At 40.7% G+C, this 16,028-nt stretch overlaps 2 protein-coding genes across 4 annotated transcripts in view; one reads left to right on the forward strand and one right to left on the reverse strand.

The window, feature by feature from the left end:
* DIPK1A (divergent protein kinase domain 1A) overlaps window positions 1-3,059 on the forward strand; it is a 40,484-nt gene extending 37,425 nt beyond the window's left edge. For both annotated transcript variants that reach the window (XM_084637099.1, XM_084637100.1), the window contains one exon: window positions 265-3,059. In XM_084637099.1, the coding sequence (XP_084493225.1) occupies window positions 265-1,077 (813 nt within the window). In that variant the 3' untranslated portion in view covers window positions 1,078-3,059. The remainder of the gene's footprint in view (window positions 1-264) is intronic.
* A 3,202-nt stretch (window positions 3,060-6,261) lies between these two features.
* Window positions 6,262-15,321, reverse strand: RPL5 (ribosomal protein L5; the record flags this gene model as incomplete). 2 transcript variants are annotated; one of them, XM_084637102.1, is made up of 8 exons in its annotated part: window positions 6,262-6,423; window positions 7,194-7,282; window positions 10,266-10,443; window positions 11,510-11,712; window positions 12,173-12,307; window positions 13,659-13,774; window positions 13,868-13,937; window positions 15,164-15,321. In XM_084637102.1, 8 exons carry the CDS (start codon window positions 15,164-15,166, stop codon window positions 6,324-6,326), a joined length of 894 nt encoding a protein of 297 aa, XP_084493228.1. In that variant the 3' UTR covers window positions 6,262-6,323. The 2 variants fall into 2 exon arrangements, with proteins under 2 accessions (XP_084493228.1, XP_084493227.1); XM_084637101.1 differs by lacking the exon at window positions 15,164-15,321 and having other exon boundaries at window positions 13,868-13,955.
* Window positions 15,322-16,028: the final 707 nt, after the last annotated feature.

A 16,028-nucleotide genomic window follows, 5' to 3' on the forward strand; every position in this document is an offset into this window, starting at 1 on the left:
AAAGGAAGAAAACACATACTTTCAGTGCACCATAGACATGAAAGGACCACTCAGTATAGTCCCAAAAAGCACTGTGTTTGTATCGTGTAGTGAAACCAGAAAAACCAGAGCATGACCATAGACACTGCTGTAGGTTCCACATGCAGCTGAGTAGAATGGTAAAATATTTCGCCGAATATAAAAACACAGGACACATAACCAGTTTAATAGATTTTAGAAAAAAAAAAGTATAAGGAATTAAATATATATATTTGTTTTTTCTAGAGAAAGGTGGGTGAACAGGGAAATCTTTCTGAACTGGTTAATCTCATCCTGTCAGTTGCTGATGGAAACAAAGATGGTCGAGTTTCCTTACCAGAAGCAAAGTCGGCATGGGCTCTTCTGCAGCTAAATGAGTTTCTACTTATGGTGATCCTCCAGGATAAAGAACACACCCCAAAATTGATGGGGTTTTGTGGCGATCTCTATGTGATGGAAAGAGTTGAATATACCTCTCTCTATGGAATAAGCCTTCCATGGATCTTAGAACTTTTCATTCCCTCTAGTTTCAGAAGAAGCATGGACCAGTGGTTTACTCCATCATGGCCTAGAAAGGCAAAAATTGCTATAGGGCTTTTAGAATTTGTGGAAGACATTTTTCATGGACCTTATGGGAATTTTCTTATGTGTGATACCAGTGCCAAAAACTTGGGTTATAATGATAAATATGACTTGAAAATGGTGGACATGAGAAAAATTGTGCCAGAAATTAATTTGAAGGAATTAATTAAAGATCGTCACTGTGAGTCTGACTTGGACTGTGTTTATGGTACAGACTGTAGAACTCTATGCGACCAAAGTAAAATGAAATGTACCACAGAAATAATTCAGCCCAACTTGGCAAAAGTATGCCAGTTACTAAAAGACTATCTGCTTTGCGGTGCTCCATCAGAAATACGTGAAGAGTTAGAGAAACAACTGTATTCTTGTATTGCCCTTAAAGTCACAGCAAACCAGATGGAAATGGAACATTCTTTAATACTAAACAACTTAAAAACTTTATTGTGGAAGAAAATATCCCATACAAATGATTCTTAGTATCTTTAACCACAGAAGAAAACATTGTTGCCACTATAGGAGATTTACCACTTTTTATCAAAAGCATCTTTGGCATTTTTAAAATATTTCTTCTTAGCTCAGAATTCATTAACTTTCCTAACTCTAACTCCAGCAAACACGAGTATTACAGTGCTTCTCAGAGAGAGAATGTGCCACTTAATGAATTGTCTGGCAGAAGTTACAAGAGCCTTGTGGTTAGAATGCTCTATCATGGAAATAAAAAACCATGTGCTTGCCCTCTCCTTGCACTTTGGCAGAAGACCCTAAATTGGGGTCTCCTGCTGTCAATATTCACTGTGCTACCATATTGACTAATTTTAACTTTTTTTTTTTAATGCTGTGACTAGCATCATTCATTTGTAAATATCCACTGAGAATTATTTTTTTCCAAGTAGTGTTACAAATGCTAGCCAAAAGACCCACCACTATTAGAAATAATGTGCTTGAGTCCAAGAGACTCTTTTGAATGAAGTGAACATTTTGAGGATGAAGTTTACTAATAACTTAGCATGGCAGAATTTGCACAATGGAAAATTTTTAAATTGCTAAACTCAGTGTGACAATTAAAATTTATTCCAGAAAACGGGGTATTTTAGTATGAGAGATTTTTAGTTAGATTTTGTTTGTATACACTTTTTTACCTCATACTTACATATATATTGAATGTTACTACATTAGCTGAAAGTTCTTAATTAAACATCCTGGTACAACATGCCATGTTGGAAGCTAAGATTTTAAAATATGTATTATATATTTAAAAAGTCGCATATACTAGAGCAACAATATACCATTACACAATGGGGAAATAGAGAAGCTACGAAGCCTGAGTTTTGAAATGTCAGTAAGATATAAGGAAAGTTAAGCAGTAGCCAGTTTTGAAGCCAGGGATTTTGTGGACTAGGTGATTCTAAAAAGGTCAGGAGTTAAAGAACTTGAATAGTTTTGGTAGCTGCAGTGTGGTAGCTTTTATAATGGAGATCCTCATAGTAAAGGTTTAGAGTCCTTAGTTTGACTTAAGTATCTAAAACTACATTTCTAACACTGATCTAGTCTAAAAGTTTGATTTTGTAGCTAAGGCTGTGTGGCAAGATCAGCCTTGCATTTACTCTTTCCTGGTTTACTTTAAGAAATGTCTAAATTAGAGCTAGGCCTAAGCCACAGGATCGAATCTAGAGCCTGATCTGGATTTCCCTAAACTTTGGAGGTGTTCATATATGGAGTTTTTTGTTTCTATTTGGGCCCATCTTTACCCTAAGCATTAAATCAATAATTAGTTTATTATTGGAAATATTCTCCTTAGCATGTTCTTGTTTAAATTTTTACAGGGTGCTAGGTTTATTCTCTGCACCTCTGAAGCAATGAGTGAATACTAGACTTGGATCATGAGGGAAATAACTTGAAATCTCATCTTAACTCCCATTTGTCCACATTCCACACAGTTCTTGACTTTGCTCAGGAGTGGCTCGAGTCACAAATGAGACTTTGCAAGTCTGTGTGTGTGTAAAGCACTTGTGAACACTGCTTGGTATTCATCCATTACTAACCCTTTGTACGCACTTAATTCACTTCTAACTTTTGTTCAAGGGAGATGAGGAAAAAACCTTTTATTTAAAAAGTGTTATTTAAAGTGTGTTAATTCTTTTACTGCTTTGCAGGTCTTTTGTGTTAAACACGCTTCTTAAATTATTATTAGTATCTGGATTCAACAAAATCCTTGTTCACGAAGGCATATAACAAACATACTTAGAGAAGGTAAAATCATCCATTGTCCTTCCGTGTATGCTGTCCGAAGTATTTAATTCTCTTGTTGTAGGTGTAATTTTGCTTTTTTGTAAATATTCAGTTGTTTGACTCTTGCACAGTATCTACCATTCTGCTGTCTCCTTAAAATTGACTATCTGCCTTCCAAGAGGAGGCGTTAATATATCTACAACTAATAAAGAAACCAAACATTAAGTATATCATTTTCTTACCAGATAATCTGAATGTGAATCCTATTATGGCTATTATGCATTGAAACTATTGAACAAAATAGTGTGGATATTTTAAATGTTTTTTGGATAACTGGAAACTTGTCGACAATGCAATTTATTGTACATTTTGATCGTTACTGCACCAGGAGCTTTCATTTAGAGTTTTGTTTACAATAAATCAAAGGAATCCTTTCCCTCTTTTACAGCAGTATTTATTCATAAATTAACACTGGGTGTTTGAAAAACTCTTAAAAGGAAAGCTTATCTTAAAATAACTTCAGATGTCCAGCTTCAATTTGATTCTTAATTTAAATTATAGAAAAGGAGCAAGTCATGTAACTGAACCCCAGTGAAACGTTTAGATTGAATACATAAATCATATCTTGTTTGTCCATTGTCATTGGCAGAGAGTCAAATTAATGGGTGTTTTATTCTTAATGTAATCAAGGGATGACTAATTCAATTGAATTATTTAAAGTGTTTCAAGGGACTTGAGCTCTTAACTCAAATGTTTTGAAAATGCAAGCACTGTAGTAATCTATACTGATCATTTGTAAGATCAAGTATAAATTCCTATTGTGCCAACTAAATATTACAAAAAGCATCTGAAGCATTAGGTTATGGACTCTCTTTAAGGTAATTAAGCAAGTGCAATCAGTGGGACTAATGTGCCTAAAATTAGCATGTGCTTAAGTACTATTACAAATTCACTTTTCATTTTAAAAAAATGCTGTCTGAAACAGACTACTGGCAGATTAGTTTAGTCAACAACCGTGGGCACCTTTTTCCCACTTAGTCTTTCACTGGAAATAGTGTAAACTGGTAACAAATGAGAATGGAAAGCATTGCTGGATGCTTTTAACCCCTGCCCTTAGTTGGGGTAGCCAGTGGAATTGAGTTGCCTGCCAGCAGGCCCTAATGTGTTACTCAGTTGTAGAATCATGCTCCAGAGCTTTTGTTTAAAAAGTTCCAACTCTCATGATTGTGTAACAAAACCCAGCTTCTGTGTAAACCAGTGTAGCATCAGTGTAGCTAGCTCTAATCAAACTACCTGAGACCCCAAAAATCTGATACTAAAACCAAAAATATGGGGACCATGTAAATGAACTTAATACCAGGTGCTATATTAGTGATAGTCACATTTAATTATCACTAAAGCTGCTGACAAATTTAGGTTGAGCTTCTGCAGAGTACAGGACTTGTGCATCAGATTGGAAATTTATCCCAAAAGTCTCATTAAGACGAGCAGTTACAGGGCAAACCATTAATATTTTTTTCGCCTACAGGGAATAGTTCTGAGATGCTATAGCTTCTCTTGTGTGATATACACATTCACTATAAAACCCTAGACTGCTAGTGGAGGGAATGGTGGCACCTAGTGGTAATGAAACTTTGTTTCAATAGTAGAGTTAGAGGGAGGTTCTTATTTTGAGTGGGTTTACAAAAACTACAGCAGTGCAAATACTTAAATCATGACATTTTACACCCCCTTCCCACTGCAGGTGGCCATAATATTAGAACTGTAATTTAACTAGTACCTTTCCTTTAGCAAGGTACAAGAGCAGTTCTTCACATGTGTGTACAGAGGAATTTCCAGGTAACCTTGCAAGTTTTGAAATAACAGATTAGATTACATAATTTGTCAATTCAGTAGTTTGTTTAAAAACAGACTACACCAGTTCCATTACTTCTCGCCCCACACCCAACAGAGCCTCTAAAACTTTTTTTTTCCCCTTTGCAGTAAATTCAATTAACAATTGGATTCTTCCTTAATGAGCTCATTACTGCTTAATTTTAATTGGAAGACAATCCTGTTCAATAGTTTCCTAATTCCACTAACAGTATGAAAAGTTAAAAGGCAACAGATTAATGTAAGCAAGGTTTTAAAACATGGAATTAGCCTGTAGTAAGAATGCGATTGGCAGTACTAGTTTTTGGTTTTATTTAGTGTTCATCTTTCCTTCAATAGCAATTGCTCCAAATGAAACTGGATATTCCAAAGAACACTAGAGATTAAAATCAACATTGGTAGGATAATTCATAACTCAAGGTATCCCACTGTTTCAATTATCTAGTTTTCATGTAGATTTTTTTTAAAAAAATTATTCAATGCATCTTCTCATTGCACAGCAATAATGGTATCACTTTGTTGCTAATGAACTGGAAGAACTCTGCAAGAAAGCTCATACGCTAGCATTGCCACCAATATTCTTTTACATTTTCTTGATACTGAGTGGGCTACCAAATCCACTGAACACTACATTTTTGTCCTTGAGCAAGATTACACTTGCCCAAGGACAAAACTGATGGTGGGATGTGCCAGCTAGGAGTCTCTGCAAGGGTTCTGTGTGCATCAAACAAACTCCTCCAGGCGAGTGGTTTCCAACCCCCTCTGCCAGGAGCAACTTCCAAACCAACTGCTGGGCAGGTGTGATGCTTTGGCCCCTTCAGACTGCAACTCCAGAGCCTCCCTGAACTGGGCAGATATTGCAGAGCTGTTGCTAAAGGAGCTGTCCCACCACCTCCTCCCAGCCAGGTGTGGCCCCAAGAGGAGGAGGAGAAGGGCTTTCATGCCCTGGGAGAGTGTCTCACAGCACTAAGAGTACAGCAGGTTCTTAAAGGACCAGACCACAGCCTCGCTGGGGCAACAAAGAGGAGACAGAGGCACGGTTTCTGACTTGCGCAGCCATATGTGTGCAGTTAATAGTGGCAATCAGTGTCTCTTGTAAAGTATACATTCTTAGTTAGGAGGAATGGATAATCATGTACATACATAAAACCATTTAATTAACACTAATTTTCTTTTGGCTGTTATCTAGACTCACCAACGCCTATGACTTGTTAGCAAACTGTATTTAAAAAAATCTCATCTTACTTTCCATTTCCAATGCATAAAGCTAAAACTTCAGTAGAACTAGACAAAGATAGTGTACTGAGAAATAGAGCCAGTGCCAAAAATTCACAGGGTGAGGAAGTCAATAGGTGACAAAATGAAACTTTACAACATTATCCAGTGATCTGTGAAATACAGTAAGTTGGATCCTTAGACATACTAAGTTACCTTGAAGACAGTCATCATGGTTCTAATGCTGTAGAATATTTTGTAAGCCTCTTTTTCAGACAGTTTGTTTGGACTTTCATTTAGATAAAGCATCTTTAGATCAAATGTCAATAAGCCAATGCTACACAGTTGCTGGTTCAATAAGTTTATTGTACTCATCAAAGTCTTCATAGAAAATTGTGGAAGATATCTTAGCTATCAGCTGTACGTTCCTGGGCCCGAAGGAAGCTAGCCTTCTTCTGAGCAACACGATCTTTCTTCTGGGCAAGGGACAACTTAGGACGGTTCCATCTGCAATGCAAACACGGTATAAATACACATGGCAGTAATAGTAAATCTAAGTGCCAGAACACCAGAACTTACATGACCATAAGGAATGAGTGTGAGATTTATATTATTATGCCTAGGAAATAGTGTTTCAGAGAGTACTTTCTATAGCACTCTTTTAGTGGTTGAGGCAATGGATTAGTTGGTATATCACAACAAGGTTTGGTCACATTATGGAAGTGCACCACGTTTTTCACTATAGTATCCAGTTTACAACCAAGGGAAATAATTCTAAGGTGTGTGGCGGCAGCACTGTCCAACAGGTGACTAGCCTAGATGGACCACCAGTCTGATGCAGTATACCAGTTATGTTCCTAGATCAGCGGTTCTCAAACTGTGGGTCAGGATCCCTAATGGGGTCACCAGGGCCAGCCTTAGACTTGCTGGGACCCAGGGCTGAAGCTGAAGTCTGAGCTCCACCCCCACCCAGGGCAATGGGGCTTGGGCAGTGGCCACCTCTTCCCCCCACCCAGGGTAGCAGGGCTCATGCTCCAGCCCCCACTCAGGGCAGCAGGGCTCAGGCTCCAGCCCTCCCCCAGGGTCATGTAGTAACTTTGTTGTCAGAAGGTGGTCACGGTGCAAAGAAGTTTGAGAACCCCTGTCCTAGATCATTTCTGAAACATCCAGTTTTAACACTAAACAGGGACTGGAGGAATTAATTAACATTAATGCCACAGCTCCAGAAATTTGCTTTGTAACAGGCATATCTAACTCAAAGAAGGAAAAAATTTTACCTCTTCTTTTTGACTTCTCTCTTGGGTTTCTTTTCATGGACTGGATTCTCCCGTATACCAGCATGGGCTTTTTTATACATTTCCTCCATCTGCAAGAAATACAATGTAGTCCATAGTCATGAATGTTAGAACTTCACTCAATGCATACAAGTTGGGAGCTATCCCACTGCCAAGAACATACCAGTGAGTAGAGAAGGAATACTGACTGACATCAAATGTGATCTCTCAACATCTGTAACAGTCCTACAGAGAGGGCTAAACCAGACTGGGAACAGAACACAGCCTCCTAAGGTGCTAAGTCTTCTTCCCAGAAAGAGTAACTTAGAAGTAACTTAAGACAGAGCAAGGCTATGTCTACACTGCGTACCTTACAGCAGCACAGCAATGTTGTAAGGTGCGCTGTGTGATCGCTCTTTGTTCTCCCCTGACAAATAAAAACCACATCTAACAAGGCGCAGCAGCTTCGTCGCCGGAATGTGGCTCCCACTGACGAAGTGCTGCCCACCCCGGCACTTTTCGTTGCTAAAACTTGTCATTCGGGAGTCATTTTTCACATCCCTGAGCAACAAAAGTGCCAATGTAGACAAAGCCTAAGATTCAGTTCAAAGGAGTGCCTTAGAAAGACAATAAGCCTGCAACACCCACAGGAATTGTGCACAGACATGCACTACAGATTTCACACTAGAAACTTTCTTCTGCAACCTATCTTAAGTTCTAGAAATGCTGCTGACATCAAATGCCACCCTTTAACCAGAAGTGCACTCTTGTGCGCTGGAGATAGGACTTTAGCACAAAAAAAAGTCATCCTTCAGCTAAGAGCATGGTTAGCTTTGGAATCCCAAGAAACCTTCTCTTTACAGGGAAGAGTCTCATTGGTCTCTATCTATGGTGCTTAGATGGTCCCACCAGTTACTATAGCATAGTATGAGCACCTCACAAGCTCACAAAACCTGTGGCAGGCAGCGAATAGAGGCAAAGAGAGACTAAGTTAGTTGGCCAAGGTCACAAGAAGTCTATAGCGGAACAGAGATTTGCACCAGAGTTTCATGAAACCCAGGACAAGCATCCTAAACACTAGATCACCCTTTCTCTGAAGTCTATCCATGTTATGTGCATCGCTTTTGCAAAATGTCTCCTTCCTCAACCTAAATTAAGAACTAGCTCAGGAAGTTCTCTAAATGAAACCGGAATGTTTAGTATGCCCCAGGCAAAGGAGGAAAACTCAAGTCATGCCAGTTTCTCCAAAAGACTGTATGTGTCTGAGGGAACATTTAGTCAGGTTTTGGTTCAAGCTAGTGATTTACAACAATGGCCATGTGTGAATGAAGTAATCTGAACTAAAAAACATGCACTTTTTCACAATAGTGGTAGTGTTTTGTACAGCTGTGGCTCAATAAAGATAGAAATTTTATTTTTAATGCAAGGGTGAGAGAATGGCAGAGTCTGGGTCCCTAATTCTTAAGCCATGCAACTGATGAATTTATCAGTTAGGTGTTGGGTGATCCCATCAGAAATCACTTAGTTGTGGGAGATAAGGGAAACAGACAATAGCTGCACTAAAGCCCATCTCTAAACAGAGAACCTCCACCTTAGCAAATTTGGAAATACAAATTCCTAGTTCTTAAATAGCACTTTTCAGTGGCAGATTTCAAAGTGCTTTAAAAAGGAGGTTAACATCTTTATCCCTATTCTATAGATGGGCTAACTGAGGCACAGAACAGTAGTGATTTGCTCAAGACTACACAGCATACCAGTGGTACAGGCAGGAATAGAACCCAGGGCCACAACTTCCCATAAAGTGCTCTATGCACTAGACTAAGCCACTACTAAGGAACAATTCTGACTGCTTTAGGTAAGTTTTCTTGTCTAATATAGAGGTTCTCTTTAAACATGGAATGCATCTAAACCACATCTCAGAGACATTTCCCCTCCCTTCATGACTGCAGTATATTCCTGGCAACTGCACACATGGAAGAGTACCATTAGTAGTCTTTAATGCAGATTAGTGCCAGTGTAGACAGTGCTATGTTGGCGGGAAAGCATCTCCCACTGGCACAGCTACCACCCTCGTTGGGGGTGGTTTAATTATACCAGCAGAAGAGCTCTCTCCTGCCAGCACAGAGTGGCCATACAGGGGACCGTACAGCGGCACAGGTCCAGCTATGTAGACACAGCCAAAGTTATTTCAGTAAAAATTTGTCCGTTGGTCAGCCCTGAAAGGATTTTGAAAGCTTACAGCTCTTTAGCCTATCTAGTGTATGGGCAATAAGAAAGAGTTCTTACTGTAAGAAGAAGACTTGACTACAGAATTCATGGCAATATAAACTGCTTCAGAGAATATAGAAGTTAAGATTATAAATGCCAAAGTTTCACTGTAATTTTCATGGAATTTCTTAAATATTTAGTACACTAAAATTTAGTTGGAGTTATTTTAAGACAAGACATTAAGACAAAATGATTTACAAGAAACCAAAATAATACCTAAAAATTAACAAGGGGCTATATATAGTGTTCTCACATTGTACTGCTATTTAATCAGCTTTTTCAAGTGATACAAACAGAAGGTTCTCAGAGAATCAGGAGTGACAGGGAAACAAGTAAAAAACGTAACAGTAGGACAGGCAAGAAACCATTGGCAACGAAGAGTTAGTTGGAGGAAGGGTAACAAATTATTCTGGTAGAACACAGTGTCATGGAAAGGAGTAGATAGTTCCTTGGTCTGATATTTGTCAAGCAACACATTTAACAAGCTGTTAAGCTTTTTGATAGCAGGTCACACCTTTAGCATCTTTTTGGTGGATGAAGCATGTAGTATGACAAGAGAGGTCATATATTTGGCCTTCATTACCAGCTGTTGGTTCAGGGAACGTGTCCAACTTTTAAGAATCATATCGCTAGGTTTGCAGAGGCCTGGCATTGGAAGTACCACTCTGGTCTGATAACATGCTATCTATATGGCCCACTTTATTATTTTACAAAGTATTTGCATTACTAGCATAAGTTTTAAACAAGACATTATCTTTTAGTGCCACTACTAATATGCAATTAATTTACAGACAAACAATGTCTTACCATGTCAGGTGTTACATTGTTCTTTATATACTGGGAGAACTGTTTTTTGTAAGCATCTTCATCCTCCTCCATCAGGTAACGCATGTAACCTGCAACATTCTGACCCATGATGTGTGTGCGATGAACCTCTGCATTGAATTCTTTGCTTTCCGAGTCATAACCAGGGAAACGTTTGGTACTATGAAACACGAGTTATAGGTTAGTGGTTAGAATCTTATATCACCTAATCCAAGTTGGTTTAAGAAGTTCTTTAAGATTCAGAGACTGCATTCTACAAGTCTCAAGTGACTGATACAATATAGCTCCTTGACAGGTAGCTGGAAAGCATGACCAACGAAAAAGAATTTAAACCAGCTGACAGATTATGCTTTCTCTAAGCAAAGTTAAGAAATCAACTTGACATCCTCAGCTGCCATCAGTCCCGTCTTGAAACAATGACATACGTCATACACAGACCGAGGACCAACTACAGACTGCTCAGTCACTGGGGTATCATCATATAGCAGCCGAGTTAGAGCAGACAGAAGGCTGACAGCCTAAAAAAGAAAGCAGCAACACTGAACTTTCCCCTTTTCCATTAACTTATCCCAGCGACTGTTTGCAGACTATTTTTCACACCTGCATTCATAGAAGCAAACAAACAAACATCAGAATTAGGTAATGCAGACGACAACCTTGAGTCATGATCGTTCACTGATTTTAGCTTAAAGCAGAGGTTGCCAGGACTTCTACACAGAAACGTGTGCCACCACTGTAGACAGATTTTAGATTCTGGCCCAAGTTTCCACTAATAGTTGTATAGAGGGCCTAAGGCCAATGATCATTTTGAACCTGGTGTACATAGTTTCTCAAAATAAAAAGTCCAACAATAGGAGTTAAGACAGATTTAAAAAGAATTACACATTACTACAAATTGTTTCTATGGCACTATGAACAGTAGGAAGTGTTTATTCTGTTTAACTGCAGTCACTAGATACTCAAAGTAGAAGGTAATTATATCGCTGTATTTTAGTAACCTCTAAATAAGCATTAATCTTTCTCCCTTAACTTCAAGAGTCCTTTGAAGGAATGTCAATAACATCTACTGAAACAAGTAAATACAACTTGGATTAAACCTAGTTACCACATTAACAGGGTCACTCCACACTGAATTGAACTAACCTAAGGTGAAGTTAAAATATCACTACAATGCATACAAAGATGTGAAGTCTCCCTTTTGACCAATTTATCTGAGATTAAGTTACCTATGAGGGATGGACAGGCCACCATCCACTGCGCCCTTTAGCGCACCGAAGACTTTGTTTCCAGTGGTAGTTCTGGCAAGACCTGCATCCAGGTAGCATGTAAAAGCACCAGGCTGTCCATCCACACTTTCCACATTATATTCATCACCAGTTACTTCAACTTGGCCTTCATAAATCTTATCAAGGCCAAATTTGTTCAAAAGCTGTAACAGGAACAGTACAGTGTAAGTATGTCTTCCTCCAGAGTTCTCTCCACATTTAGGTTCTTTGATTTAAGAGCCAAAAGGAAGTGTTTTCATGTTGCAAGACAATCTTAATAAAACTTGGTTCTGTATTTGTGGCAGTACCCAGGTATTCTACACTGGTGCTCTCTCAGTAATAGTGCATACTAATCTCATCTTCAGAAGGTTTTAACAGCAACCACTAAATAAATCTGTGCATACTTTAGCCCACCGATGTTTATCAGACAGTCACATTGGGGCAAACAAATCAATCTACAAATTCAGGGTTTTTTAAAATAAATATTTAGAACACAATTCCAAATAATTCAGTGGTACATACATAAGTGGAACCCTCTGTTTTGTAAGACAGACTCCTTTATTTTCTGCCCATCTACTGAAGTAAGCCCTTTGACATTTAGATATAAGTTTAGTGGGTACATACCCTGCGAGCCAGCAGCAGGCCCGTACAATAGGCTGCAGCATAATTGGTCAAACCCACTTTCACACCATACTTTGGCAGCTCATGAGAGTAGGCAGCACAGACTATCATGTCGCCTTCGATCCTGGCATATGCAATCTGACAACAAAATAAACGTTAGTGTTCTCACACTGGTTATAATATTGTGGGCTCAATCTGCCTCCCGTCTGCATGTGGAAATCCTACTAAAGTCAATGGGAGTACTGCAAGACCTCCACATGCAGGTTTGGAATACACAAGTTTAGATCTAAATTCTTCATCTTTCCTCATTTAAAACATGATGATGAAAGGTTTGAAAATAAACCACAAAATTTAAAAAATTTAAAAAAAAGTAGAGTTGAAGTACAGCTGTGTGATAATGCAGCCTCAATACTGCTTCTTCTGTTGCATCAGAGCTAAACTGACAAATAGAAACAGGCACTTCTATCTGAGCCTCGCCCCCTACCATTACAATAGTTAAGATGACAACAACAGTTATTTTCTTAGTTTCCCCTTTGTGTATTTGACAGCAATTACATCTAGTCAACTTCACCGTTCATCTGCATTCAGATATTTCCCCTAGTTGTGTGGTACTTTCAGACAGCAAGAGGAAGGAAAGTGTTTTTAAAAACTTGAAGAGGACTAAGGGGTATGGGCAGCATTTGTAGACAGTCTACTTTTTATTGCAGTTATCTGTTGTCCTGGTTTCTACAAACTTGGACTGTGATATAGTCTTCATTAAGGACTATAAAAACAACCTATATGAAGTTTCCAAGTTTAAAGTGTCCTTTTGCACAGACAAGGAAAGTCTATTCACACAGAATTCAAAAGGTGTCACAGAATCAGAGAATATCAGGGTTGGAAGGGACCTCAGGAGGTCATTTAGTCCAACCCCCTGCTCAAGGCAGGACCAATCCCCAACTAAAATCCTATGATTCAGGATTTTATGGACAAGCTGTTAAAAGCACATTTGCTTCTGGAGCCAACAGAATCTTTGGGGGTGAGGAGACCCCACAACAGTGAAGGAGTAGAATCTAGCTGTCAAAACCACATGGTCAGTCTTGCTTCTTTCTGCCTATGGAAGTTGGGGATAGCTCACAGTGCACCTCATTCTGAACTGAAAACTAGCACTCAAAATTAAGAAAACCTCTTCATTTCTGATTCAGCAGTGAGGGTTTGAACTGCCTCTGAGTGTCGATGCAGTTACATGAGTTCAACTGTATTTGTACCATGAGAGCTTATTCCCCATCTGGGAATAAGCACATTTATACCTGTATAACTGCATCCATGATATAACTGCAATGCTTTATCTAGAATGAAAAAAATCACACTCCTAACACACATTGCTATACCACTACAAAAACTGTGGTTAGACCAGGCCTTAGAACGCAGAGTTGCTTTTTTCCCTCCTTAGTGTAAAGAAAAAAAAGAAAGTGCTTTGGTATAGCCAAGTAAGCAAAGAAATCCTTACCTGGCAGATAATATCTCTGTTGGTAATGCGTACTATCATCCTGTATTTAGGGGTGTTATACTTGTTTTTATCTTGAATCACCAAACGCTTACGGGCATAATAATCAGTCTTTCCCTCTGAAAAGACAATAGTTTTAGTGTGGACATGAGAAACAAACAAGGACATACATCAATATAGTTTACTTTGAGCTATGGAAAAATTAACTGTACCTCTCCTTCTCCTGAATTTCACTTGGTACCTCTTGAAGTAGGCCTTATTCTTGACAACTTTCACAAACCCCTTGAACAAAGAAAACATAATTACAACTGGACATAATTATCACAGCACCAAGAAGTCTAGTGATGGCTATCCTGAATTAAAAAGTGTCTGTGGGGCGGGAGGAGGGGTTGAAAAGCTAGAATATACAGTGTTTTCTTAAACTAAACACATTAAAAAATCAGAAGTTATCCCAAGGGAAAAGAGGAAAGCAACCTTCAAATTCTAACTTAAGGCACATCTTATTGTCTTATTTCATGTGGATTTATGTAGAGAAATACAGCAGAGGCTCATTAGATGTATACATATTCATTAATTAGATACTTCTTAAAAGTATGTTACCCAAATAAACGAATTTAATCAATTACCATGTAATCATAATTACTTTCACAATCAAACATGCTCTGTAACCTTTTGAGCCAGATAATAGTGTCAAAAAGACAATTAGCAGCTTTAATGTCAACATGATAAGAAAACTTCCAACCACTCTCCACTACTTATCACTGACCACACTAAGCTGGCACATTTGCATCAAAGCCCACCTGTGGCAACGAGGGGAAAAGACTACTGGTATGAAACAGGCGCTGCCAAATTTGAAGCCAACAGCCAGTTGCTAGAGAGGGCACAGCGCATTTTCACAGCAACCCAGAGAGACCGAAAAGCAAGTGCTTTGCTTCCCCCCCCCCCAGCTGATATAAACCAGAAACACCCCGTGACCTGCTCCTCCCCCCACCCCTCCATCTCACTCGCAGCTAGAGGCAGCGCCGAGCACAGCCTGGCCATACGCTAGGCCAGGGCCATGCATGCGCGTCTCCGGCTGCCATGCGGAGCCCCGCAGACATGGCCCGGCGCTCTCCACCGCACTCGGAGACGCATGGCGGAGACACCCCGCCCGCCGCTCCCTATAGCCCGGAGACCGGCGCGGGCGGAGAAGGGGCGATGACAAGGAACCGAAGCGGGTCTGAGGGGGGCAGGCACGGGCCTGAGGAGCCAGCAGCTGAGGCGCTGTGCGAGGCCCCTGCCAGCGGCTACTGTCCCCGCGGAGCCGCCGGCCCTGTCCCGGCAGCAGCGGGCCCGGGCGGCGGGGGCGGCCATTAGGCCACGCTGGAAGCTGCTGCAGCCGGGCCCGGGCGCCTCCCCAATCAGAGTCCATCGGGCCGGCGGGGACGGCGCTGGAGGCTGCAGCGGCCGCGGGGGCACCAGCCCGTATCCCCCCTACCCGTGCTGGGCCCCTGGTGCGCGGTACTGACCATTGCGCCAGGTTCTGTCCCGTCTCGGCTTAGGCCGGGGGCCGCTCCGCGCAACGTCCACAGCCCGTAGCACTGGGGGAAAAGGCCGTGCCCACTGCGCAGCCGCAGCACCTAGCCTGGCCGACGAGGCGGAGGGAGTCGTCGCCGCGAGAGAGGGCCGCCGTGCACTCCAGGGGCGCGAACGGAAGTTGGCGCCCCCTCCTGGGAAACAGAGAAACCGCACGCCGGAGCCGTGAGTGCCGAGGAAGGTTCCGGCTCCCGGGAATGGCCGCGCCCCACTTGCCAATGGCCTTGCTTAGCTGAACAACTTTATTTGAGCATAAGCTTTCCTGAGCTACAGCTCACTTCGTGGGATGCATTCAGTGGAAAATACAGGGGGGAGCTTTATATACACAGAGAACATGAAACAATGGGCGTTACCATACACACTGTAACCAGAGTGATCAGGTAAGGTGAGCTATTACCAGCAGTGGGGGAACCTTTTGTAGTGATAATCAAGGGGGGCCATTTCCAGCAGTTGACAAGAATGTGTGAGGAACAGTGGGGGTGGGGGATCAACATGGGGAAATAGTTTTACTTTGTGTAATGACCCGTCCACTCCCAGTCTTTATTCAAGCCTAAGTTAATTGTATCCAGTTTGCAAATTAATTCCAATTCAGCAGTCTCTCCTCGGAGTCTGTTTTTGAAGTTTTTTTGTTGAAGAATTGCCACTTTTAGGTCTGTAATCGAGTGACCAGAGAGATTGAAGTGTTCTCTGACTGGTTTTTGAATGTTATAATTCTTGACGTCTGATTTGTGTCCATTTATTCTTTTACGTCGAGACTGTCCAGTTTGACGAATGTACATGGCAGAGGGGCATTGCTGG

The sequence above is a fragment of the Lepidochelys olivacea genome (assembly GCF_965140295.1).
Source record: "Lepidochelys olivacea isolate rLepOli2 genome assembly, chromosome: 8".
Classification (NCBI taxonomy): Eukaryota; Metazoa; Chordata; order Testudines; family Cheloniidae; genus Lepidochelys; species Lepidochelys olivacea.